Below are 27816 nucleotides of genomic sequence, written 5' to 3' on the forward strand. Positions count from 1 at the left end.
TAGTGAAATTGAATCAGTATGCAAATGACTACCAAAAACTAAATGTCCAGACCAGATGCATTTGCAGCTGAATTCTACCAGACGTTTAAAGAATTAATATCTATTGTCCTTAAAGTATCCCAAAAAACAGAAGAGGAAGGAAAGCTTCCAAATGCATTTATAAGGCCAGCATTACCCTGATACCAAAACCAAGACCCCACAAAAAAAAACTACGGGCCAGTATCCCTGATGAACATGATCCTCGACAAGATATTAGCAAACTGCTTTCAACAATATACCAAAATATCATTCACTGCAAGCAGGTGGGATTTCTTCCAGAGGTGCAAGGGATAATACGCACAAGGAAATATTATGCAGGCATTAAAAAGTATGAGATCATGCCATTTGAGACAACATGAATGGACCTGGAGGATGTAATGCTGAGTGAAATAAGAGAAAAACAAATAACATAGGATGTCACTCATAAGTGAAATCTAAAATAAATAAAATAAATCAGAATCAGACCTATAAATGCAAAGAACGAACTGATGGTTGCCAGAGGGGAGGGAAGGATGGACACTATGGCGAAGGGGAGCGGGAGATAGAGGTTTCCCGTTATAGAATGAATAAGTCATGGCAATAAAAGGTACAGCATAATGGGTAGTGATAGCGGTGATAATAGCGATGCTGTACTAGGGATGTACGGTAGCAGATGGTAGTTGCGTACGTGGAGAGCACAGCGTAACGTATAAGCTTGTTGAATCACTATGTTGTACACCTGAAACTAAGGTAATACTGTGTGTCAGCTGTACTCAGATAAAAACAAATGAATATAAATTATATGGTTCAAACAAGTACAAGCAGACTAATACATTTCCAATTCTAGGATATATGCTAAGTAGACTTTACTTATACCATATATCAATAGAGATCTTAATTTAGAGTTCTGATTATTAATACTGTAAGTTTTTGCCAATTTTATGTGAATTTTTAATGAGGAAATGTGAAATTTTAACTGATAATTTACCCATTGATTTATGAAGAATTAAATATGAGTAAACTTAAAATTTTCCTTTAGCTTCCTTAAATGTGGACAGTGGCAGTGTATGTTCTCTCAGACGTGTAGTTCTTTAAAACTCTTAAGAGACCAGCTCAGTGTATGATTTGATTGGCACTAGGGTAGAGCAGACCTTTGACTTGGTATTTCTGGTTCCTCAGAATGATGTATGTTCATCTCTGCACAGTTATATATGATCTTCATTACTAACTTGTATTTTATCTTGACAGAATCTTAGTGTCAATTGGTGAATCATTTGGGGTGAGTATTTTTGTTTTATGAAATAAAAGGACATGCACTGTAACTATAAAAGAAATTACAGATTTCTGTAATTTGAATTGACAAATGCTATTCAAACATCTCAGCAAGGCGTGTTGCATAAAATTTAGAAGACAGAGAAGACTTATTTTCAAATCAGATTTGATTTCAAATTATAATTGGTGAATTTCAAGGTGGTTTTCTAAACATCCTTTGAGATTATATAATACATTACATTTTTTTTTCCAAGCCATCAGTTCCTTGTCACTTGAGAGCCTCTACATGGGGACACTCATTATTCACAACATGGCCTCTTGCTTCCCTCAGAGCAAGAAGAGAAATAGGGGAAGAGAGAGGTATAGAGCAAAAGAGAAGTCACAGTCTTTTTTATAACTAATATTGGAAGTGATATTCCATCACTTTTATCGTATTTTTGTCAGAAGCAAGGTGACACTAGATCCAGCCCCACACATTCAGGGAAGGGAAGATTATGAGAGTGTAAAACCTAGGAGGTGAGGATTAGCGAGAGCCATTCTAGAGTCTGCCTACCTCACTGCCCCAGTATAGCTAGAGAGGGATAATAGTTTGTACACTGAAAGACTGAGTGTTGAAATGTATGTACAAATAGTAAATCCTGTGACATTTAGCTCGAGATAGGCTGCAGGAATCAGGCTTCACAAAGGAGATGTGGGACCATGTAAGTAGGGTTGGATCTGGGAAACATATAGAGTAGTGGTCCTCAAACTTTTCTGCATGCTATAACCTCTAAAAGAATTGAGAAAATATCATATGAACTTACATATTTTAAAGCTGATAATGAAAAATTTTATAAACTTAATACCTAGACAGGATTTAATTTCATATTATTTATGTGCTCTAAATATATTTTTCATCAAAACCTGTTATCGTATTTAATTTTTAGAAAGTTACGTCATTTAGGGGCACCTGGGTAGCTCAGTCAGTTGAGCGTTTGACCCTGGATTTCTGCTCAGGTCCTGATCGCAGGTTTTTGAGATCAAGCCCTGCATCAGGCTCCGCACTCAGCTTGGAGTCTGCTTGAGATTTTTCTCTCTCCCTCTTCTTTGCCCCTCCCACTGCTCATGAGCGCACACATTTTCTCTCTAAAATAAATAAATAAAGTATTTTTTAAAAAGATTATTACATCATTTAATTTTAGAAAAGAAAGCTTAATTAGCAAAGCTAAATATCACTGCTTAATCAGTCAAATCAGACTTAATTTCTACTGACAATCTGGCTTCATTTTTTAGTTCAGATGAACATGTTCATACACATCCCTGAAGTTATCCCCTCACTCTAGTTCTAAAGTAGACAAGTAAGAAATAGCATTTTTCCATGTGTTTGTCCCTTAGATAAAATAAGGTATTATGTCTTCTTTGGTGTTTATTACGAAAGCTTTCTTTACTCTGCTGTGACGAGGTTCTCCCTCAAGAGGTACAGATCTCAGGTCATCTCTATTAATAGTGAATGGACTCAGAGTCTTTTGATATTTGCTTTTTTATTTAAAAAACTTTGAATTAGCATTTAAATGAATACTATATCAGTAATGGTTTAAAATATATAAAGTAGGGCAGCCCATGTGGCTCAGCGGTTTAGCGCCGCCTTCAGTCGGGGGCATGATCCTAGAGACCCGGGATCGAGTCCCATGTCGGGCTCCCTGCGTGAAGCCTACTTCTCCCTCTGCCTGTGTCTTGGCCTCTCTCTCTCTTTCTCTCTCTGTGTCTCTCATGAATAAATAAATAAATAATCTTAAATATATATATATATGTATATGTATATGTATAAACTATATGACTTGTCAACATAATATCCAAAGTGAGTCCAAAATTATTACTGCCTAGACATTTCACTTCCTATTAGATTCTTGTGATAGTCTCTCTGATTACGCCCACAAAGAAAACCAAACAAAACCTACAGTGTTCCAGAAAGCCAATCCAACTTTACATGCTTCTGAGAAGCAGCCCTGGTTTTGTGTGTAGGTGAGTTCCAAAAACAAGAAACCAGGGTTTTCAGAGTATTAGAGTTGTTGGAGGAAGTGGAGGAGCCTCATAGGGAGAGTCTGGGGGATATTTAATTGGGGCAGAGTTAGGTGTAGTTACACTGATTCTAAGATTTTTTCATCTCATTTGGTACAATAAAGCAATTAAAATGCAGATATTACCTCTGCCTGATTTTTGATACCCCTTAAACCAATAATTTTAAAAGGTTGCTAACTAAAATTAAAAGGTTGCTGTCATTCAGGGATTTCAAATAAAGAATTCTGTAATTCGTAGACTTCTGAGAAGTTCCAGAAAATAAATCAGATGGTGTGTAACAGCGACCGTGTGCTCAAAAGAAGTGCTGAAGGCAGCAACCCTCCTAAACCATTGAAAAAACTACGCTTTGATATCGAAGGATCAGATGAAGCAGATGGAAGGTAGGAACAGTTGTAGAATATTTTTTGACGTAGTTTTGGAATCGAGGTGAGGTTTGGTGGGGTGAGGTCCGGAGCCGATGACCAAGGAAGAATTCTTGAGACATCTTTGGTGCAGAATGGTGGTTTCATTAAAGCCTGGGGACAGGACCCGTGGGCAGGAAGTGCGCTGCCCCAGGCCTGGGAGGGGAGGCTGATTATATACCTGGGAGTTGGGAGGGGCTCTTGTTGGGAAAATGTCGCTGATTACCATCTAATAAAACCCGAGGCACGAGACCCTTCATATGTGTATCATGGGCCTTCGTCTTGGCGATGATCGCCAACACATATTTTGAGGGTTTAGAGATAAAGGAAATTTCTAGAGGAGTTTTTATCCATTAAAGTAGACTCAACGGGATCCTGGGGGTCGGGCTAAGATTGCCTTCTGCCCTGAGCAAAGTGTGAACATGGAGGCGGTTGAGTCCGTAGAGGAAGGTCCCTCTGCCTGGTTCAGGGACTTGTCAGTGTGCCGCCCCGGGCTTGCGCTTTGTCCTCTGTTCCCCCATCACTTTTCAGTAGCTGAGCCAGTCATATGGCGAACCCAGAGTGCCAGCTTCGCTCACCCTTTTATACCAATTTTATTTGGAAATTGTGAAGATTGCTCAAAAAATAGAATGAATCCCAAGGTTAAAACCATATAAATTATATATTATCTACTGAAGTTCATTGAATATATCAGATATTAACAATCTGATCTTTCAATAATCTTTTTCACAAAGCCATTGATAAAATTTTGTTATGATTAACCTGAGATTTTCAAATGCTTACTCTTGAAAAATATTAACTTTGTTAGAATCACTGACAAAATACAAAAGATTAGGGATCCCTGGGTGGTGCAGCGGTTTAGCGCCTGCCTTTGGCCCAGGGCGCGATCCTGGAGACCCGGGATCGAATCCCACGTCGGGCTCCCGGTGCATGGAGCCTGCTTCTCCCTCTGCCTGTGTCTCTGCCTCTCTCTCTCTCTCTCTCTGTGCCTATCATAAATAAATTTTAAAAATTTTTTTAAAAAAAGATTATAAATTTGTGATGGTTTATATTTTAGATGGTCTATAAACTTTTGAAAGTAAAAAGTTACTAAAATAAGAGTATAAGTCATTAAAACCACCATAGTTACTGAAAATTTGAGTTTTCCATTTATACATATACATATGAAATATTTTCCCTTTCTTAAATCTGCAGTAAACATCTCCCAGGGGAGTCTAAATTTCAACAGAAACTGGCAGAAATGAGTAAGTACTTATCATTTCACCCTATGGAAATGAAACTATTGTTTATATTGCAAAAAGCCTTTCCATGTTTTAAAGGAATAAGTACATGTAATTCCCTAAATTAGCACTCTTGCTTATGCACTTAAAATGTAATCCAATCAAGAATGTACTGTTTTCCCATAGACCTTTGTGGGTTAAATGTGTGATGCAAAATAAAGATGTTTGCCCTTTCTAAAATCTTTAGTGCAGGAATACCAAGAAGTGAAACCACATCTTCAACGTGAACGGCTGTGGTTAGAAGTACCTCAGGAGAGCAAAACTGTAATGAGGAACCCATAAGAGTTCTGTAAGAGGAACTCCTTGGAGATTGGGAAACGTCTTATAAAATTAGCATATAGGAACCTCGTCACCCTTATCTGAAGAATAATTTCTATTCCATTATTGAACTTCTCTAATTTGCAGTTTTTAAGACCATGTCAAACAAAAGTTTTCCATTACTGGAAATCAGAATTTTGACAAAGAGCACCAGGTCATTTTCCACATTATGCAGAGTGACGTAAGTTTGGGATGTTAAGGCAAATGTTAAGCTCCTCCAAGACTGTACAAGGTCGACCCAATTCTAATAGATGGAAAGTACATGAAGAAGACACGTTCTGGCCGGGTTTTCCCTAAGGAAGGAGCTGTGGTAGTGCGGGTGACACTTCCCGACCCACTGACAGGAAGAATGGCTGGTACTGGGAAAGAAGACAGATATTTCGGAGATAATAAGTATTAAAACTATGTTTTCTAGGGCCTAGGACGACATATCAGTTGATATGTGACTTTTAAAAGGGGGCTTCTCTAACATGTGCCTGTAAATACAAATATAAAGTTTTTAAAAGAATGCTTTGATTTTTTTTAAGACTCTTATCTTTCTAGGTATGTTCTTTTGAAGAGAACAGTTAAAACTCAATATGCCAAGAGTTTAAATTCCTTGGTTATAAACGAATCTTTGTTTTGGATTTTACCTTGGCTGATAGACTCCCTTTATTTTAAATTAGTTCTGGCATTTCCACTCAGTACGTGAAAATAGACACAAATCTTATGACCAAAATGATGCTCTGAAAACATTTGGAAGCATTTGAAGCTCACAAATATGCATTTCCAAAGGAGCAGAAAGCTGTAAAAAATATGTCTATTTTCTTAGAGAAGAGTTCAATTGCGTCATCCCATATTCTGCAGTGGCACACTCAGCATGCTGGTGAGTTCCCGATGCCAGGCTAGGAGCTCTTCAGGTTCCCTCAGAGAATTCTTAGCAATCCAAAAAAGACCGTCACATGGAAAAGACCGTCACACGGGCGAGCTGGCGCGGGGCGGGGGGCGAGGGGGGGGTGCACACTTAGTATTTTCCTTCTCTTCCAAGTGTGACTTGGTGCTTCTTTGAAATGAAGAGCTTCTGCCCACCACTAAAACCGAGTTAAGGATTTTTAAATAAGTTTAAGGAAGTTCTCTGGGTTTGTCTGTGTTGTAATTAATACCGTACTTTTAAAATGTTCATGTCGAAATTAAATGAGCTGTGTCCCCAAGCACCAGGGAAGATTGCTTGCTTTGTGAAGAGCCTTCTGCTCGGCCACCGGGCCAGACCCAGCCTCCTGATGTCTGCAGAGCTGGGCACACCTCGGAGGGTCCGAGGCCGTCTTTTACGTAGAGAAGAACACATTAGAATCCCCGTTTTTATCTCCTTTTTCATGTTTGTTTGGGCTGACCATGTTTTATTATTTCTACACAAGCATACCTGGTATACTTTATACATGCATAATTAGGTGGTACATGCTTGGGAAAAAAAATTACACGATAAAAAATTTGGAAGCCACTGCTTTGGCAGGCCCTGAGCTCCATCGACTTGGCACGAGCGTAACGTGTATGGCAGCCCTTACGCACCGCACCTAGCGCCATCAGTGCTACTAACCTCTCTTCATCCTCTTTCCTCTAACATCTTCCAGCATCCACCCGAACGCGAATGCAGAAGCAAAAACTGAATGATAGCATGGATACATCAAACAGAGAAGAGAAATGAGGGTCCCGGACCTGTGTGGGCACCGCGTCCGCCTCTGGCCTCATGGTCTCGCACAGATCACACCGTGCGACTCTCCCAGTTCTGTTTACGGCCACACTGAGTACCTGTCTTCGGCTCTTCTGACGGATGTCAAGTGTGCCCAAGGGCTTGCGTGTGGTGTGCGTGCAGGGGATTCCTAAGCCATTTGCAATGGCTTGTAGTAAGTAGAATATACATTGTTATTGCACAAGATTGAGAATCTTGTGTAAATACCGCCATTTAAAAAGTTGTAGTGAATGTTTCCATTTCCAAAGTATAATTGCTCTGCTCTACACACGGGGAGGATGCCCTGGGATGGCAGTCCGAACAACCCAGGCCTATTTGAGTACTTTGTCTTTTCTTGTGGCATATATGTGATGTTTGCTATTATTTTTATTAATTTATATTTATATATTTTTTAATTTAACATGAACACCCTTAGAATATGTGTCCTGCCTTCCAAATGCAATTTGGCTGACTACTCCCCCTTTGCCCAAATGATCCCGAACTTCTCTGCTAAAACAGATATTAGAAACTAGAAAAAAAAAATCACTAATTTTTACACATTAGATTTTAGTTTACTAACGGAATCTGATGTACTGTGTTGCTTGTTTTATAAATTTTAGTTTTTAAATACAAGCAGAAAAACAAAAGTGTAAACAAATGATGTTGTCATACTACTGATACAGATTTCATACCTCAGGACTTGTAAGAATTTATTGATCCTTTTCTCCATCCAACTCATGCTTTAAAATAGTACTCTTGGCTTTTATGCCATTCAGATCACTGAATTCATGAAGTACCCATCTAGTACCTGGAAAATCAGGTGTTCAGTTAGAGCTGCGCTGTAGAGGACCCTCAGACAGTATATTCCAAGTGCACTTTCTAATATTTCTGGGTCCTGAAGAATCAAGATATAAAATAACTTTATTCCACAGACTGTTAACTATCGGAGCCTTAATTTTTCTCTTCGAGGTTTGTGTAATTGCATCTCAGCAATTATTCTGCTCTCCTAAATTTGGGAAGGGATGTGTTTTCTCTGGAATTGTACATGTCTTCCATGTATCTCTGGAACTGGCAATTGTTTTTTTTTTTTTTTTTAAGTCAGTATGGTCTAACACTGGCATATTCAAAGCCACATCGTTTCTATTCCAAAATTGCAAGTAGTCAAAGGTCTTTGGGTTAGGCACTCATGTTTCTGATTTTTTGCAAAAGCCTCAAGTGAAAACAGCTGTTTTAGAAAAAGAGGCGCTTCCCCCCACCCCGACACCTAAAGGTGTATTTAAACTATCTTGTGTGATTAACTTATTTAGAGATGGTATAATTTAAAATAGGTGATATTTAAGGTAGCATCAGCTAGCTTTTAGGAAAATCACTTTGTCTAAACTCAGAGTTCTTTTTAAAAAGAAATCTGGTCTTACTTGTTAGAAAATGAAATTTTATTTTGCGCTCAGTTAAGTTTCAAACTTATTTTTGGCAGTTATCTTGATAACAAAGGCACTAGGAAGCTTTCTCCCATTTCCTCATTAATTTCTGCATGAATATCATACAAATCAGTTAGCTTTTAGGTCAAGGGCTACCATATTTCTGGATCTTTTGCTAATAAGAGTTCATATTAGAGTTAGTGCCAGAATTTTAGGAACTTCAGAGATTGTGTATTAAGATTTCTTAAATAATTATCTTCAGATAATGCTTTATTGCTTTTTGTATTGGTTAAAACTGTACATTTAAAATTGCTATGTTACTATTTTCTACAATTAATAGTTTGTCTATTTTAAAATAAATTAGTTGTTAAGAGTCTTAATGGTCTGATGTATTCTTTGTATCAAGTGCACTAATGTTCTCTTCTGTATCCAAGTTCTCTCCTGGTGTTTCATCGTTGTTATTGTTATTATTATTTTTAAGATTTTATTTATTTGACACAGAGAGCACACAAGCAGAGGGAGCTGTAGGCAGGGGGAGAGGGAGATGCAGGCTCCCCACTGAGCGGGGAGCCCGATGTGGGGGCTCCATCCCAGGACCCGGGGATCCTGACCTGAGCCGAAGGCAGACATCTAACCAAGAGCCACCCAGGGGCCCGTCTCATCCATTCTTAGCCTTTAATTGGCTTCATATGCTGATGGTCCCCAAATTGATTTCCCCATCCTGACCTCCCTCATGGAGGTCCAAGCCCTCAGAGCCAGTAGAACTCTTGACTCTCACTCCCTTCCCCCACTCCCTGAATTCGCAAAATAGAAACCAAAATCAGGCCAAGCACCTTGTTTCTACCCCAGTCTTTCCCCATTTTACTAAACACTTACTGGTCAAGCCAAACTCCTCAGAGCCATTTATCCGCTTTTCTTGAGAGCGCTGTTTAGACTCCTCACTAGTCTCCGTGATCGCTCCCTTTCCTCCCCACCTTTGAACATACAAGCAAGAATGATTCCTTCAAAACAGAAATCGATCCCCACTGCTCCTCGGGGTGGGTGTGGGGCACCTTGCGGGCCTGGGAAGGGGCCCTGTGCGCCTCGCCTTCCCTCCCAGCTCCTTGCCCCTGCCCCCTGGGCTTCAGCCCACTGCCCTCTCTCCCTCCTGCCAGGCCTGGCCCCCCTCCCGCTCTCAACTTGCTCTGACGCCTTCTGTCTGGAGAGCTCTTCTGGAATTTTGCCTGGCTGGTTCCTTCCCGTCCCGGGGCCCATCCGCTCAGAGGCCTGCCTTGACCACACGCCACCGGCCTTCCCGGGCACTACTCTCCTTCAGGAGCGGAGGGCGGGCCTCTGCCAGCCTCCCTCCCCAGGTGGGCGCGTCAGTTGGCTGCTCTCACGGCTCTGGCACCTGGAGGAGGCTGTCTTCAAAACCAGAGTGGACTTTGCGTGTTTTCCCAAGTATATGGAGACAAAAATCATATTTTCTTCCTCTTTTCATTTGTCCTGTACTGAGTGCCTCCCACTGCCGGGCGCGGTTCTAAGTCGGGGTGCAGCAGGGGTTGGATGAGGCCAAGGTCCCCATCTCTGCGGAGCCTGCCACGTAGGGAAGAGAGCGAGGAAGAAACCAGAAGCCCACAGGGCGTCAGGCGAGGGGACGTGGCGAGGACCCGGGAGGTGCGCCGGGGTCAGGAGGGGCTCCCAGGAGTCTCTGAGCCAAGCCTGGAAAGAGGCAAGGAAGCAGGGCAAGCCATGGAGGGAGGCGGCGAGCAGAGCAGAAGAGCCCGACGGGCCGGGGGCCGCAGGGGCTGCAGGAGCCACAGGGCGTCAGGAGCGTGAGAAGCAAGAGTCTCCCTTCATCTAATGCAGTCTGTATTAAAGGCTTTTCCTCAAAAAAAAAAAAAAATAAGATAAAGGCTTTTCCTCCCAAGCATCCTATATATATACATACAGAAATATGTGAGATACACATACATGTATCTCACAGGTCCACAGTCTTTTATCTGCGATTCTGAAATCCCAAAGGCTTAAAACCCCAAGTGGTCTGTGTGTTTGGTGACAAAAGTCACGTGGCATCTAGAGTGTATCTAAACTGACTTGCGCTATTTACAACCTGCATCCCATTTAGTAGGAATATTGTTTCCCTACAAAAATATTAATACATTGGTTTTGGGGATGGAACCGAGGTACCCTGTGGTATACGTACCTACCGTGTGTGCTAAACCCCAGAAAAAGTAGGTGGTGTATCTGGCACCGAGGGTTTCAGGTAAGGTATTACCTTGAACTTCGGTAATAACGATCGCTCAGCAACAGTGTGGAAAGTGAAATCGTCTCCTAAAACAGCAGCATATTCATTCCTAAAGGAAGCAAGGCAAAGGCCTGGGAGCAGGACAAGCAGAAGGCAGACGTCAGCGGTCAGCGTGCATGTGGGATGGGGACCTTGGGGCAGAACCGAGCAGCCCTGGGGACGCTGGAGGATGTCAGTCTGCGTGACAGTGGCCACTTCCAGAGACTCCGTATTCCGGTGGTCAAAGCTCTTACAGTCAGAAGAACTGTTCAGGTTCCTTTATTCGCGTTCTTCTCCTTACAGTTTTCAGGTGCGGGTGGTGGGGAGGGAGACCCCACGGACTGGCTCTGTCACTATCTGGGTGACTTCAGGGAGACCCGCCCGTCAAAGCAGATTGTCGTCCCTCACTTGTGGGCTAGTGTGCACGGCGTCAGTAAGGCTTCATTCGGTAGAATGTTCCTTTGGACACGTGTATTCTGCAGGAGCAGGAAGCCCTGCCTGTAGGAATACCAAGTTTCCACCACCAGTGAGCACCTTACTAGAAATGTAACCTGGTTATACTGTGTAATGTCCCAGCGCAGTGAAAACCACCTTTTTATTTTTAAATGCATTTTTTAAAAAGATTTTACTTATTTATTCATGATAGAGAGAGAGGCAGAGACACAGGCCGAGGGAGAAGCAGGCTCCCGGCGAGGAGCCCGATGCAGGACTCGATCCCGAGACCCTGGAGTCACGACCCGAGCCAAAAACATGCTCAACCACGGAGCCACCCAGGGATCCCCGAAAACAACCTCTTTTAACATGAGGCTGGATACTCTTGGAAACCTTTTTCCGCGTTATTTTAGAAGAGTCTCTGCACGGGCATGGACAGGTGAGGTGGTGAGCGTGAAAGGTCAGTTGATCCCACAGACCAACATCGCTTATTTCCTCAGCAGAAAGTACGTGATTTTACCTGAATTAGTGAGACAGAATGGGTATGGCTCCTGTCTTTGCGTCGTGGCGAAGACTCAGAAATAACAGGTACGGGTTCTCCTTTTGCTCTGCCGTTTGTTTCCCCGTCCGTTGTAATAACAGCATGAAGAGGGCTAATGAGACAAACGCCAAACGCCAGACAGGACCGTGCAGTTTGTCACGGTTCCCGCTTCCTTAGCCCGGGCCGGGGATCCCCGCCTCTGAGTAACGCCCTGGCAGGGCCTTGAAGGCCGAGCCGAGGACACGGGTTCACCTTCCCCAAGTGCCCCCTCACAAGCCTGTCCGCAGCCGGCGTGGCTGTGCCGCCCTGACGCCGCCCTGGGGGAGGGGGGAGGGGGCCGCGCCCCTGGCCGCCCGTGAGCACAGGAGGGACTTGGGGACGAGCATCCCCGCTGACCTGGAGGGAGACGAAGGCCTCCTCCGTCCGCTGCAGGGTCGTGATGCTAGAGCACCTGCCCCCACGTCCCTAACTTGGAGCAGCGAGGCTGCCGGGACTCTACAAACGCTGCTAGGGTTGTGACCCCTCCCCAGGAGGGTGCGAGCGGTTCTCTTCAGGGGCGCCCCCCCCACCCCGGGAGCTCTTTCTCCCCGGGACGCCCAGGCCTTGAGGGTCACAGCGTGACTCCCCTACTCGGCCAAACAGCGCAGTTCCCTGGGGAGCTTTCTAAACGTCTTGGATCCGAATCCTTAAACCTGTTTTCCGCGGGAGTTGCACAGGTGCTGCTGCTGGCCAGATGCCACGGAGCGAGACGGAGCAGCGCAAACCCGCACTAGCGAAGCTGAGGAAACCTAAAACAATCCACCCAACGCTCAACATCCGTCCTCTGGCAGCGGGGCTACCCCCGGCCCCCGCGCAGTTCAGCGACGGGCAGGCCGTTTCCCCTGCCTGTTTCCTTTCAGTGTTCCGACAGGAGAGGATGTCGCGGAACAAAGAGGCATCTAGAAGCTTCTCAAGAGCCGGCAGAAATGGGCAGGAAAGGAAGAGGTGGTTTGGGGAGACGTCACGAAGTGGTGAAGGCGCCGGTGAGCGCCAGCCAGCACGAGGAGGAGGGAGGAGCCAGCAGTGCAGGGGAGGAGGGGGAGGGGGAGGAGGGCGGAGCCAGCCGCGCAGGGGAGGAGGAGGAGGAGGAGGGCGGAGCCAGCAGGGGAGGAGGAGGAGGGAGGAGGAGGGCGGAGCCAGCAGGGGAGGAGGAGGAGGGAGGAGGAGGGAGGAGGAGGAGGGAGGAGGAGGGAGGAGGAGGGCGGCCAGCAGCGCAGGGGAGGAGGAGGAGGAGGAGGAGGGCGGAGCCAGCAGGGGAGGAGGAGGAGGGAGGAGGAGGGCGGAGCCAGCAGGGGAGGAGGAGGAGGGAGGAGGAGGAGGGAGGAGGAGGGAGGAGGAGGGAGGAGGAGGGAGGAGGAGGGCGGCCAGCAGCGCAGGGGAGGAGGAGGAGGAGGGAGGAGGAGGGCGGAGCCAGCCACGCAGGGGAGGAGGGGGAGGGGGAGAGGAGGGCGGAGCCAGCCGCGCCAGCCGGCTGTCGTGACCCCGCCCGGAGTCGCCGTGGTGGGCCCGCGGGCGCCGCCGTCCAGTCCCGAGTGGGCCGCGGGCCCGAGGGCAGTGGCGGGTGGCGCAGGAGGCCCGCTAGGATCCCGCGGGGGGCGGCCCGTGACGTGGGCTGGCGGCCTCTGGGCTGCGCGGGGCCTCGCGGTCAGGAGCAGCCGCGGGCAAGGACACGAACCGCGACTCGGTTAGACGCCGGGGTCCAGGGTGGGCCCTGCGGGTCGGGGCGCTGCTTCGCAAACAGCCGCCGTCAGGTGGATCGACGGGACCGAAGAGACGCTAAGGTCGATGGACTTTTGCGGCTGCTCAGGAATTTCTGAGGCGACACGCGTCCGTCCTATTATCTGCAAACAAGCGCTTTATTATCAAATAGTTGGGCGTCAGGCCCGGGTTTCTAATCCCGAAGGGCGTCTGCACGTGGGACCTGGTGGACCGGGCATGAGAGCGCGGAACGGCTGGGGCCCCGGGCCGCTCGCTGTTGCCCGCCCTGCTGTGCCCCGCCCTGCCCCGCCTCGGCCTGGGGAGGCCTGGGGAGGCCGGCGGGGCGCGGGGGGGGCCCGGGGCTCAGCGCCGCTGCGCACGAGGCCGAGGCGGCCGGAGGCCACCCGGTAAGGCGAGGGAAGGGCCCTGCCGGCCGTCCCGCCGCCTGGTGACAGCGTAAGGGCTCCGGTGGACGGACGCCAAGGTGGGTCCTTGGGGCTCCGGCCGTCCCCGCCGCTGCTTGGAGCCAGCTGGGGCCGGGGGGGGGGGGGGGGCGCGGCGGGACGGGGGCGGGGGGGTCAGCAGCGCGGCGTCCGGCTCCGGCGTCTCGGGGGAGGACGGGGTCGCGGCGACGCCCGGCGGCTCAGTTCTTGAAGGCCCCCACCCGGCTGGCTCTGCTGATGAAGTTCTTGAGAAGGTCGTGGTCCATCTCCGCGAAGCCCGACGTCTGCGTCACCACAGTCAGGTGGTTTATGCAGAACCGGAAGCAGAACTCCTCTAGGTCCTAGGACGACAACGACACCGACCGCGTGTGACCGCGGCGCCGCGGGGCACCCACCTGACACGCGGGGAGACGGCGCGTGAGCGCCCGGGGAGCCCCGGACCCGCGGCCTGGCGGGGGCAGGCGCCGTGTGGCCGCGGCCTGCGCCTCCGCTGCCACCCCCGACGGCAGCAGCGCGGTCCCGTCGGCCCCGGCGAGCCTGCCCCGCTTCCGCAGGCGCGTGCGTGTGCGCGTGCGTGAAGCACTGCCTGCGGGTGACCCATGTGGGTGTGTGGGTCTGTGTGGGGCACTGTCTGCCCACTTCTGTGGGTGGTGTCGAGTGTGTCAGTGTGTGAGGCACTGCCCTCAGGTGACCCGTGTGTGTGTGTCTGGGTGTGTGTGTATGTGTGAGGCCCTGCCCGCGAGTGACCTGTGTGCTTGCGTACGTGTGAGGCACTGCCTGCCCCACTTGCACGGGCAGCACCGTGTGTGTGAGGTACTGCCCGCGGGTGACCCATGTGGGTGTGGGTGTGTGTGCGCGCGTGTGAGGCATTGCCCTCTGGTGACCCATGGGGGGGGCACTGCCTGCCTCACTTCTGCGGACAGTGCCGTGTCTGTGTGTGTCAGTGTGTGAGGCACTGCCCTCGGGTGACCCGCGTGTGGGTGCGTGGGTGTGAGGCACCGCCCTGGGCGCTCCGCGTGGGCCCTGCGCCCACCCACGTGCGCGCGTCGGCGGGCAGCTGCTTCTAGAACAGCGAGGGCCGGGGCAACCCCTCGCGGAATCCGCATAGTAGGGGCCGCCAAGCAGCCCGCCCGCCCGCCACGCCGGCCCGACGCCCCGGCCCCTCGCGGCTCCGGCAGGCGCCGCAGCAGGGAGCGGCCGCACGTGGAAGTGCCCGCACGGCGGCGGCTGAGGCAGGGCGCGCGCTGCTCCCGCGTGTCCGGATCTCAGGGCGGCTGCGCTTTCCCCAGACGTCGGGTGAAAAGACCCGAGGGTGCGGCCAACCTGCCTCCCGTGACCGTGACCGAGGGAAAGCAGAAGGCGCGGTGGGGGCGCAAACGGCCGTGTTCTCTGGCGGATGAGTCACCTCCTTCCTCATACTTTTATATTTCCCAAGTTTTCTTCAATAAGCAGATTGATTTGTACAAGCAGAGTCAGAAGCCTGTCCCCGCCACCACCAGGTTCCTGTTTCCGACCGCGGGAGGGGGCGTCCCTGCAAGGAAGCCCGACCCCGCAGGCCTCGCCCCCCGCCGGCGCCGCGCCCTCCTCTGTCACACGCGCCAAAACCAGCAGGGGCCGAAATGCGGGTCACCCACGATGCCTCCATCCGCGGGCGACCGGGGACGGCCTTTTTTTTCTCTGTGTAGATCATGAATTTCAGTCTCTTTAGATTCAGCTTCTCATACTTAAACGTAGGGGCGTCCTTTTTCGACTAGCGACGCACTGCGGGCGGCTACGTGGGCTCACGACAAGTGGCTCTGACTTCGAAATCCTCAGCACTGCCCGCCGACGGCTCTGCAGCGGCGTCCCCGGGCCCAGGGCCACTTCCTTACGAGAGACTCCTACAAGCCGATCCCTTAAGTGCACCCCCTAAGCCCCCACCGCCCCCCACCCGCAAGGGCCACCCCTCATCCACTCTCCCTTCCCCCATCCACACACCCTATCCACCCCCCTCCCCCTGTCCACACCCCCACCCCGTGTCCACCCCCCTCCCCCCGTCCACACACCCCTATCCACCCCCCTTCCCCCATCCACACACCCTATCCACCCCCCGTCCACAACCCCACCCCGTGTCCACCCCCCTTCCCCCATCCACACACCCCTATCCACCCCCCCTCCCCCCGTCCACACCCCCACCCCGTGTCCACCCCCCTTCCCCCGTCCACACACCGCTATCCACCCCCCTTCCCCCATCCACACACTCCTATCCACCGCCCCTCCCCCCCGTCCACACCCCGTCCATCCCACCACCACCCCCGTCCCCCACCCCCCTTCCCCCGTCCACACCCCCTTGCCCCCACGTCCACACCCCTACCCCCTCCCCCCCGCAAGGCCCCCCCCCCCGTCCACTCCCCCCCCCCCCCCCCCCGCAAGGGCCGCCCCGTTCCCACGCCCGCCCGGCAGCAGCTGGGGAGGACGCCCGCCCTCCTGAGCCTGCGGCGCCTCGAAGACTAGGCTTCCCGGTGTCACGGACAGTCGTATCTTATTTTCATCCATATTTCCCACTTCTTCATGACCCCATTTGTTCTTTGGTCCGGGTCTTCCCGTCCGGCTGCTCGCGCTCCTTTCTGCTCCCTCAGGGCCCCGCGTGGCGCGGGGGGACGCCGGGGCAGCCGCTTCCCGCCTCCACCTTCCCGCGTTCCCTGGGCGGACGCACGTGCATCCTCTCCCTGGAGTCGCGTCCGCCAGTCCGGTCCTCTGGCCGGCGCCCTGGAGCCCCCGTCGCGCCTACCCCCCCCCCCGGACCCCGCCCCGCCCCCCCCCCCGCGGGCTGCGGACCTGGGCGTCGTACTTCACGGCGGCCGACAGCAGGGCGATGGCGTTCTCCTCGCAGATGCCCTGCTTGATCGTCTGCTGGCACAGCCTCTTCAGGCGGCTCTCGCGGTAGAAGGTCGCCAGGTCCAGCAGGCCTGCGGGAGGACGGCGCCGCTCAGGCCCGGGCGCCGGGAGGCAGGGCTCGGCCCGGAAGGCGAGGGGAGGCCTGCCGGGCCCTGCGCCTCCCGCCCCCGCGGCACGCTCGACACCCCATCTGCCCCCATCACCCCCCCGCGGCCCCGGGAGCACGCTCCGCACCCCCACCCCGTCCCCCATGGCCCCGGGAGCATGCGCCGCAACCCCCCCCCCCCCCGCGGCCCCGAGACCATGCTCGGCACCCCTCCTGCTCCCCGCGGTCCCGGGGGCATGCTCGGCACCCCCCACCCCACGGCCCCAGGAGCACACTCTGCACCCCCCCGGCCCCCGCGGCCCCGGGAGCACGCTCCGCACCCCCACCCCCACCCCCCCGCGGCCACTGCGGCCACCCGGCCCAGACGCAAGGGCTCCACGCGCGCTTCCGCTCACCGTCCTCGCTGCGGGGTTGAGCTTGCCCACGCTCATCGTCCAGACCCGACTGGCTCGCGCTTTCTTCTTCCTAACGCGCCCCCCTCCCCCGCGCTGTTGGAGGGCGCCAGGCCCCGACCCCCGCCCGCCGACCTCCGCGGGGCGGGCAGTAGCCCGGACGCCCAGCCCAACTGCGACCCTAACTGCGGCCTCCCGCCGTGTGACCCGCCGCCCGCACACATACCTCTGCCCCGGGACCGGACTGCCGCATACACCGGCGGGCCTCGGACCCCCCCCCCCGGGGGGCTCAGGGCTCGCTGATGAGGCCAAGCGCCAGAGACCCTGGACGCGGGGACCGACACTCGCTAGGTCCACCCCCCGCCCGGGCTGCGCCGACCTCAGGTCACGGGTCCACGCGAAGCACCGGGAGCCGCGACTTCACCCGTCGGACAACAGCAACTGTTTCCCGGTCTCTCTGCTACTAAGGGGGGGCGGGGGGTCAGGGCGGGAAACCCGTGTCCATGGGAACGGGACCAATACTGTTAAAATCAGAGAAGAAAGGCCCGCGGCCCAACGGAGGAACTGCAATCTTTCTTAATCCCGGGAGCTGTGACGGCTCCGTTGTTTCTGGTCAGTTCTTAGAAACTCCCAAATTCCTATCCATACCGCGCCCCCCCCCCCCCAGCCCCCAGCTTCGCGATCACATCAGTGCACACCCACAGGTGCCGCCCTCAGGGAAGACCCGGCCCTGAGCCCCTGCTCAACACAGCCCGGGCCTGCACCCCTCCAGGCACAGTCCTCACCACAGCGGCCCAGGAGCCACGCACCCGCTCCTACACCGCACTTGCACTTGCGGCACCCGGGGCTCTGGAATCCCCTAACTGGCCCGGGGGCCCCGCAGGTGGACGTTCCCTCCCCTCCAGACCAGGCCGCCAACGCGCAGGTGCCCAGCCGCAGGTGCGGCCCAGGATGGGGGGGCTTGTACACCCCCCAGTGCAGGCCACAGCTGAACGCCTGGGGTCTGTCCCTCTGTGTGCTCCCGAAAGCAGCTCTCCACAGCCCTAAAATTCTAAACTGCAACTAAAACTCAAGCCTGGCCGTTCAGTTCTCAACGAAGGTCTATTTTTCAAAGTGAGGATTGAACCTATTTTATCTGAAATCTGTTAGCTTAACATAGAACTTTGCATTTTTAGACAAAGGTACAAGGGGCTTTATTTGGATTCTCACCCAGGGCCCTGCAAATGTTGGGTGGGGGGCTACAGAAAAATTGCCACGCGGAGTCTAAGACGGACTCAAACTCCTTTGACTTGTCACACTCTAGGGCAAACCCTGTCCTTTCCCGTCATCGTCCTCAGCTTAACGGATGATCCCTCCATTAACCCAGCTCCTGGGGCGAGCACCCGAAAGCGGGGAGCCTTCCCTCTCTGGCTCACACGCGTGCCCCCTGGGAGCAAACCCCGGCAGCCCTCTGGTTACCAGCTGTCGGGAGCAACGTCGACAGCTCCAGCTACGCGGCCCTGACCCGGGGCACAGCCACCTTGCACCTGGACCATCCCGGCGGGTCTGACAGACACACGAGCTGCCCCGCAGTGGGGCCCCAGCTCTGGTCAGAGTGGCTCCAGGTAACCCAGGACACAGCACTGCGGAGCGGAAGGGGGGCCTCCCTGGAGCCGCGTGCACTCCCCAACAGGCAACCGCTACCTGCGCCCCAGCATCGCGCTGCAGGCTCCTCGCCCCAAGGACCCGGCTCCGGGGCGCACGTGCCCCGACGGCCCACGTCTGCGGGAAGGAGGGCTCTGCGGTGGCAGGACGCGGCCTCACAAGGCCCCCACGCAAACTGAAGGCTGCTCCGCCCACGAGGCCCCTGGGGTCACTTCCAAACTCGAGGGCAGAGCTCCGCCTTTGGTCCCCCCCCCCCCCACGTGGCCCTGGTGGCACCCGAGGGCGACGTCCGCTCGTGCCTCTTCCCGGACCTGAGCCCGGAGGCCCCAGGGGTCGTGCCACGGGCGTGGACTCCCTGCGCACCGCACACGCCCCGGGGGCAGCCGGACCCCCGCTCCCGGGCCCCCCACCCCCGCTCTCGGGGTACCCCCGCTCCCGGGCCCCCCTGCTGCCGGGGCCTCCAGCTCCCGGGGTCCCCTCGTTCCCGGGGCACCATCCCCCGCTCCCAAGACGCCCCAGCTCCGCTCAGCACCCGCCCCCCTCCCCCCACCCCCGCTCTCGGGGTCTCCCCGCTCCCGGGCCGCCCCCTGCTCCCAGGGCACCCCCGCTCCCGAGGCCCCCAGCTCCCGGCCCCCCCCACTCCCAGGGCCTCCCCCCGGCTCCCGCCCTCCCCCCTCCCCCCGCTGCCGGGGCGCAGGAGCCCCGCGGAGCCCCGGCCCCCACCTACGGCCTCCTCGGGGGGCAGGCTGACGCGGTCGGTGTACAGGAACTCGAGGAAGGCGCGGTAGACCGGGTACGAGAACTCGCTCATCTCCACCGTGTCGTCCTCGTGGTCCTCCAGGGAGGAGCGGAAGTGCTCACACCTGCAGGGCACAGAAGCGCCGAGGCCTCGCCCGGGTCCCCCCACCTGTGGCCCTGCGCCCCCCCCCCACTGCGGGACCCCGCGGCCGTGGCCTCCTTCCCCGGGGCTGGCCTGCGCCCCGACCTCAGGACACGCGGTCCTCGGAGCAAGGCTCTTTACAGGGTAACGGCGGGGCAGCCCGGGCACGGGGCGTGACTGTGGCCTCGTGAAAACGGGGCGCTTGTCTGCGGGGCTCAGCGGCTGAGCGTCTGCCCGCGGCCCAGGGCGTGACCCCGGATCCCGGGATCGGTCCCGACTCGGGCCTCTCCCTCGGCTGGGGTCTCTGCCTCCCTCTCTGTGTCTCTCAGGAATAAATAAATACAATCTTAAAAAAAAAAAAAAACAACAACAGGGTTGAATAACTATAAGGAATATTAATTAGAATTTATGGGATGCCCAATTCATGGAATTCACCAGAGCACACGGAGACCTTTGAGACAGTGTTGCCCGCAGGTATTCACGTCCAAACACAAGGACACAACCCCGCCGGCCCGGCCGGGGCTCCCCCCAGGGACACCTGATCCCCAGACTGGGCTGTCCACTCCTAGGGCGAAACCGGCCTCCCTTCTTCCCTAACTACTGACGGGCATAGGCCGCCTGGGACCTAATAAAGGTACTTATTTCAATTCTCAAAAGAAAGGATTCCTTACCTAATTTTGAGCAGCACTTTATGCGCGTAAATGTACTTCCCATCCACCAGGAATTTCAGGTCCGCCGTGTTGGGGTTGTCAAATTCCCTCTTGAGCGACTCGGCCACTGTAAGGTGGTCGTCAGGTTCTACGGGAGGAACAGCAAAGTTTCTAGGGTCAAGGAGGATGGAGAAAACTGCAGGCAGCCTCTCGCACTGCTCTGGTGACACTCGCGAAAGTACCCAAGATAAGTGACCAACAGGGCAACGTTCCCCACCCCCCACCCCAAAATACAGATTTTCACCGCTCTACTATCATTGAAGGATAAGAGCCTCACCCACATCTGCTTGTAAATCTGACAAAACAACTAAAAAGTCCCAAACTGCTCCACTCCGTGAAATGTTTGCATGTTTCAGTAAATAAGCTGGCTAAGGACAAAGGTGCACTTTCCCAGGGAAATTAAAAGCAGTCAACTACAACTGCCTTGAATTTAGTACGTGATGTTTCTGATACTTCCAAGAAAAATTAATCCATCAAAGTAGTTTCCTTCCACAGGAGCCCACAAGAGAGAACTGAGTGCGACGCTGCGCCCGGAAAAGTCGTTACTAGCACCCTAAAAGCACCAGAGTCGTCTCCCTAGTACCGGGCAGTCCCCCGAGGGGACGAAGGACCGCTCACCCACGGACAGGAGGCGCCACGAGACGGCAGGCGTGGCAAAGCAGGCGAACACGTCGTCGGTGCAGGAGAAGTGGGTGAGGTGAGGCAGGACCACCGACTGGCCCCGGCACTGGCCCCACATGTACACGTGCCCGCCCTGGGTCTTGGCCGCCGACGTGTGCGCCGAGTGGCAGGCCGCGATCTCCACGATCCTAAGTCCACAAACAGCAGGTGAACACGGCAAACGGGAGAAGAGACAAGCTGACTCCCCCGTCCCTTAGCTTTATCTGCTTTCAAAACAAAACAGAACAGGAGGAGGCTTAGTGGCCTCCATTTCCAGGCACCACTTGTTTCCAGGCCAGCTGTCCCTCGGTGGCGCAGCTCAGGAAGACGGGCTTGGGGGCACTTCTGGCTGCTTCTGTAGCCTCCATGGCGAGATGCAAGAACCCTCCCAAGGGGATGGAGACCCAAACAAACAGATTAACCCAATGGTGGTCTAATTTTTTTTTTTTTCTTAAAAAAGGACTTAATGAAGTAGATTTAAAAAAAAAGGACTCAGGCTACTTACTTAACCCAGGTCTTGACCCAGTATCAAGAAATATTTTCATCAAAATTTCACCAATTTTAGCGTCAGCCAGAACTCGCCGTGGGCCCCCCCTCCTACCTTCCGGGGCCTAGGGGCACAGGTTCCCGAAACCGACACACGTTAGAGCCCCCTGATTTTGCCAGGGACCTAGTTCTCGGCTTCCTTCCTAATGGAAAACTCTGGTTTTGGTGATTTGGAACTAGTTACTCTGCTCCGAGCCTACGCCGTCACGCAGATTCAGAGAAGAGGGTAAACTGCTTTCCCCCCAGGCAGGTCAGTGTCCTGCCTTTGCCCCACCGCCCAGGGCGCCCGCACCCTCAGGCAGGAGGCGCAGAGCTTCCGACTCCGCTTGGACTTCCTCCCCCTAGCCACTGACAGGTGACAGAGCTGCTCGGACTCCTGCCATCCGCCTCCACCCCAGGTCAGTCACACCACGTGCGTGCACCAAGGGACAGCCTGCTCGGTGTCCCTGCCTCAGACTCTCCCTCTCCTCTGAATCGGTTGTACAAGGGCTGAAGACACCTTGCTCCCCATCAGTGCCTTCGGGCCACAGTGGCTTCCCACAAGATAGGATCAAGGCACGTGGCACGAGGCCCTAACACAACTCCAGGCCCTAACTGGATACAACTCTGTCTGTATCCAGCCCCCTTTCGAACCACACTCGCCTATGTCCTCCGGGCGCCAACACACAGAGGTACTTGCTGCCCCTCAATATTCTTACAGTTCAGGCAGCTTGTTCGAGAATGCTCTTTCCTTTCTGCCTTAGAAATCCTGCCCATCTTTCAAGGCCCAGCTCAAACAGCCCCGAAGTAGGAGGCCTCTGGTTCACCTGCGCCCCGGAAGCACGGCCTGGGTCGTACCTACCCAGCTGGGTTGCAGGTTCCTGGCAGCCTGAATCACTGGCTTATTCCTCCCCAAGTGTGTTTCTGTCCCCAGCATGGTGTCTGACTAAGCAACTTAGAGGTCATTTTATGGGAAACACTCAACAACCCAGAGCAACTGAGGGGTGGGTAAGACCCCATGACCGGCTAGCCGTGGGAGGATGGAGACGTCCCTGGATGTCTAACCGGATGCCTCCCAGCCAAGGAGGGAAGACGGGCATCACACAGGCTGGAGACCGCTCTGGTGGCTTGCGTCAGAAGGCTACAGTGCACGGATTTTATGTGTGGCCCAAGTAATTTCACTGATTTATTCAAGGGCTGCTTTCTGGACAACAGGAGAACTAACTAGAAAAGAGGCCACAGCGTGCCAGGGTGAAGAGCCTAGATGCTGGAGTCCGGCGGGCCCAGGGGCGCATCGGAGCTCTACCATGAGGCCAGGTGACCGTGGGAACGTCCCCGGGCCTCTCGAAGCCTCAGTTTCATCACATGCAAGGCGAGGACCTGAGAAGTGATCAAATACACCGCGCACTGTGTCTGGTGTACAAATAGCAGCCAGGAGCAGAGCTTTCTTGACAGGATTCCTGCTAAGTGTTCTCGGCGGCAAAGCCTCCCTCATACAGAGCCTGGACATTTCCAACGATCGATTAGGACACTGAGACCTTTCCTGGCTGCACGGTTAAGTCTGCGACTGGGCCCGAACCTCAGCCGTGGACTTTACAAATGAACCTTCCATGCCCACACCAGGAAGATGGCCAATCCTATTTGGCTTCTCTTTTCAACAAATAAAGAAAAAAGGGGAAGGAAATAGAATAAATACATTTATTCAAAGAAAGGGCATCTACTGTTACCATCTACCCTCACCCGTTACATCAAATGTGAGAGCAGAGACCTATCTCATTTTGCACACCTTGCTGCGGTGGCCAGGGCACGGGCTGGGGGTCAGAGGGCAGCCTGTGGGGGCCGAGTTACCTAAACTCTTATCATCCATTTTATTCTTAAAAAAAAAAAAAGGCGAGGGAAGAGAAGACAAGATAGCAATCGTCTCACGGCCTTGTGGTGAAGGGTCAACGAAACCAGCTCCCCAGCACAGTGCACATTCACAGCCAGCTTCCTCCGAAGACTCAAGTGTTTACCAGCGGTGGCAGGAGCTCTGGGAGACCGCTTAAAATCACCTCTTTTCCCTGATAATGTTCTATGAAAAATGTAACGGGTGGGAACGAAACAGCGTCCTTCCACCCAACTTCAGAAAACCAAAATGCTTTAATTCTGACATTGGCTTCTGGGATATCTTTACCAGCCTCCACGGAAAAGGGAGCGTAGCCTCTGCCCTTACAGGAGGCAGGAATGCTGCTTCGTGGAGAAAGGGTGGAACAGACGTGGCAAAGGGCTCCGGGTGCGGAAGGCACTGGAGCGCTGGCCTCCCTGAGCCAGGGGACGTTTACCTGAACACCCAGCAGCTGCGCGGGAGGGAAGTCAAGGGTGGGGCACGGGCTGGGCTGACGGCAGCAGCCGCTACAGGAACAAGAGTGGAGACAGTTTAGAGGGAGCCTTCAGGCTGATCGTGGGACCCAACCAACTGCCAAGGCATCCCGCAGTTGCCTAAGGTCATCTGTTCTTAAATCCAATTCGTACCAAGGAGCCAATTTGGAAGCTCATACTCTCCAGTCTAATATATAACAGACAGTGACTGTGGACTGAGCTCACCTCCACTTGTCAGGGTGTCTGGCATATCTGACATTTTATTTTGCAGCCATGAGTAATGAAGAGAAGGTACTACATGTTCATGATGAAGGAATTTTGTGTCCCCTCCACGGAATGATCCCCAAGGACCACAGCTTAATGGCCGTGGTACTAGAAATGAAAACGCAGAGACTGAGGAAGAATGTAAAACAGAAAACGAGGAGGAGAGAAAAAAGGTGATTTGTGAGCGAGAAGAAGAGTGGGGGACAAAGGATGATCATAAAAGGTCCAGAGCAGTGATTCCCAAGCCTGGCTTTGTAAGAGGCCAACGTCATTGCAATTATCGCAAGGTGTCACAAAATTCACGAAAACGCAAGGCAAAGTGAGTTCTAACTCAATTTAACTTCAAAATATGCTTTTATGAAACTTCAGGAACAAAGACAAATGCTGGTAAATCAAAGTATTGAGACTTCAGAAAGATTGGGAATGACTGGATTAGAGAGAAGAGAATGGCTTTAGTCATTAAAATTACTTTTATGTGAACATAAATTGCTAACAAATGTTATTAGCAGTCTTCATCAGAAGCGGACCTCTGTGGGAAAAATCTTAAAAGGTTTCCTCTGGGTTGTCATTTAAGCAAAGGATCCAATGTAGACAGATTTTCACCTTCCAGTTCTGTGACCAGGTAACCAGGACCTGACGATCCACCCCACCCTAAATTCAATCCTTTTGTTTCTAAGTAGTTCAACTTCCCCGAAATGGGCCCCAAGACTCAGAAGGGAGTTCTTGAGACAGAAGTCCTAACATATCTGCACGTTTCAGTTGCTGAGAAGGGGTGGGTACGTGCAAAACAAGTCCCAGCAGACTTACAAATTCCTCCCTTGCAATGCTCGTGTGATGCGGGGCCTGCAAACAGGGATTACCACGGCAAATTCAGGCACGGAAAACAGAAAAGCAGGAGGATCTCGTTCAAGACATTCATCCACAATAGTCGTAGCCAAAATGGTGACTATGTGGACAACAGTGAGCAGGCAAGTGTGTGGCTATTTCCACTTTTTTTTTTACAGTTATAATTCAAAATTTCAAAAACGCTTAAAATGCTTTTTTTTTTTTTTTTTAATTGAGTTTTTACTCAATTTAAAAAAGCAATACTCTCAAGTACCAGGTAAGGCATTGGCACTCACGTAACTCCCATGCCGGCTTCTCTGCCTCTCCTGCTTCCTCCACCATGCTGCTCCCTGGCTCTACGTGACTCGCTCTGGGACGCTTGGGGACCAGGGTGCAAATGTGGGGCAAGCTGCTGATGAGCGGAGCGCAGTGGACTTGGCAAATGAGTTAAAAAGTACGTGAAGTGTGGCAGCACCATAAAAATGGTTAAGTGCCACATAAATATGTTGTTTTTATTTCCACAGCACCTTTATTTGATCCTTTAACTCTTCTTTGTCGTGTATCTAAATACTAAATGTCCCTACTGACTCGCTTTGCTCAACTGAGGCATCTGTGGGATTGTCCAAAGTCTCAAGACTGTCCCTTCTCTTTTCACTGAGTAGCTCGGGACTGGGACTACATCTAAGGGAAATGCAAAGAGCACAGCTGTGTGCCTCCAGCACACACTCACACACTCCTGACCTCCAGTCCCTCTCCTCCTCCCCAATCCTTGAGGTCCAGGGTCTTATCCTAAGATTTTGGGGGAAATAAACCAAAAACAGGTCTTTTTTTTTTTTTAACCTATTTGACATATGTTAAACAAAATTAACCAGCTTATAATGCTCAAATGAAAATCAATGGGGTTGAGAATGACAATCTGGTTCTTCACTTTCATTGTTAAATACTCCAACAGGAAAATGTAAAAGAACTGCATTCAAATGCAAGATAATCTATGTGTCCATATATTTACTTTAAAATCAGATGTAACAAAAATTAATATGCACAATAAAAATGAAAATAGCCATATTAATTCCCACAGTGATTACAACCCTAGTTTAACAGAAACACTAATGAAATGTTTTTGTTCAATAGCACTGTGTCAAAACACGTAGAATGAAAAGGCAGTGATAATGCCATGTCTGAGACACTCAAAAGGCTTTTAAAAAAATAGTGGGATAATTTGGGAGGAAATTCTGCATATGCTAATTACTTAACACAACCTTGCAGACAAGTAGGCAAAGAGAAGTCTTAATTTTCTAACCATTTCACACTTCCTCATAGCTTGGGAACTAAAATAATGAGAGTGTCCTATCCTTTCAACTACATTTTATAAGTAGCTGAGTGAACAGCTTTATACCTCATTTGAGGTGCTTTCGTTTTCCTAAGCAGAGAAGATTGACCTCAAGTGTTAACAACTTTCTCTTAAGAATATAAAACAGAAAACGATGAGAAGGAGGAAAAGGTAATTTGTGACGGAGGAGAACACAGTAGGATAGCCGCTGGAGGTTTCGTCCTTGCCATTAGTGTAGAGTAGCTGAAATATGGGTAAGTGAAAGGGGAATATGTAACATACAAACTCCCCAACAGCTCAAAAGCCGATTTTTATTTAATTTATTTTTAAAAGATTTATTTAGAGAGAGAAAGAGAGAGCATGAGTGTGGGGAGGCGCAGAGGAAGAGACAATCCCCTGTGCAGACTCCCCACTAAGCACAAAGCCCAATGAGGGGCCTGAACCCAAAACCCTGAGATCATGACCTGAACAGAAAACATGAGTCAGCTGCTCAGCCAACTGAGCCACTCAGGTGCACCCAAAAGGCCAATTTTAAAAAGGGATGAATGCTCTCATGAAACAATATTCTAACATTAGCAGTAAGTTGCCCACAATTCTGTATCATGTCTACGTGGTTTTAATAAACCAAAGAACATGCAAGTTATTTTGAAAATGCACATATTACCTGTCCTTTTCCACGACGACAGGCGCAGGATAGGACTGGTTACTTTTATTGCCAGTGCCCAACTGACCATAAGAATTTGCACCCCAAGCATACACTTGGCCTTCATCTGTTAAAACTAATGTGTGTGCATAGCCACAGGCAACCTAGAAAAAGAAAACCCAAATCCACTTAGGCCCGCAAATATGCTTTCACAAGGTAGGTTAAGAACCAAAGATGAAAAAAAAACCCCAAACAGTGGCAGCCTGCTCAGAGAGGCAAAACATCAAGGTAACCAGTTATGTCTAGAACTGGTTTAGCCTGTGTGTGGCCAAAACTGCAGTAAGATCAACACGAGTCCTTTAGTAACATGAATCTGGTTTGTTCAGCTTTAAATACGGCATTCATTATGTTCACAGAGACCAAAGATGTGGACTGAATATGAAATACGCTTTTACTTTTAAAAAATATATATATTTTATTTATTTATTCATGAGAGACACAGGGAGAGAGAGAGAGAGAGAGAGAGAGGGAGAGAGAGAGGCAGAGACACAGAGGAGAAGCAGGCTCCATGCAGGAAGCCTGATGTGGGACTCGATCCTGGGTCTCCAGGATCATACCCTGGGCCAAAGGCAGTTGCCAAACCGCTGAGCCACCCAGGGATTCTGCTTTTACTTTTTAAGAATTTGTTTCCTTTTTTGTAAAACTAAAACATG

The 27816-nt window shown here is 51.8% G+C and overlaps 2 protein-coding genes across 21 annotated transcripts in view; one reads left to right on the forward strand and one right to left on the reverse strand.

Moving 5' to 3' along the window:
• Positions 1–8850, forward strand: part of RB1 (RB transcriptional corepressor 1) — a 144810-nt gene extending 135960 nt beyond the window's left edge. For all 3 annotated transcript variants that reach the window (XM_077855718.1, XM_077855719.1, XM_077855721.1), the window contains 4 exons: positions 1267–1297; positions 3586–3728; positions 4944–4993; positions 6955–8850. In XM_077855718.1, the coding sequence (XP_077711844.1) occupies positions 1267–1297; positions 3586–3728; positions 4944–4993; positions 6955–7028 (298 nt within the window). In that variant the 3' untranslated portion in view covers positions 7029–8850. The remainder of the gene's footprint in view (positions 1–1266; positions 1298–3585; positions 3729–4943; positions 4994–6954) is intronic.
• Positions 8128–27816, reverse strand: part of RCBTB2 (RCC1 and BTB domain containing protein 2) — a 44988-nt gene continuing 25299 nt past the window's right edge. For 15 of the 18 annotated variants that reach the window (XM_077855739.1, XM_077855740.1, XM_077855735.1 and 12 more), the window contains 8 exons: positions 27125–27267; positions 21117–21307; positions 20460–20586; positions 19632–19771; positions 16707–16837; positions 13424–14230; positions 11689–11821; positions 8128–11212 (listed from right to left, as the gene is read on the reverse strand). In XM_077855739.1, coding sequence (XP_077711865.1) covers positions 14090–14230; positions 16707–16837; positions 19632–19771; positions 20460–20586; positions 21117–21307; positions 27125–27267 — 873 coding nt within the window. In that variant the 3' untranslated portion in view covers positions 8128–11212; positions 11689–11821; positions 13424–14089. Of the gene's footprint in view, positions 11213–11688; positions 11822–13423; positions 14231–15298; positions 15770–16706; positions 16838–19631; positions 19772–20459; positions 20587–21116; positions 21308–27124; positions 27268–27816 lie in introns of those variants that run through there. The other 3 variants (XM_077855725.1, XM_077855724.1, XM_077855733.1) reach the window with 3 other exon arrangements.

The sequence above is a fragment of the Canis aureus genome, chromosome 17, assembly GCF_053574225.1.
Source record: "Canis aureus isolate CA01 chromosome 17, VMU_Caureus_v.1.0, whole genome shotgun sequence".
Lineage (NCBI taxonomy): Eukaryota > Metazoa > Chordata > Mammalia > Carnivora > Canidae > Canis > Canis aureus.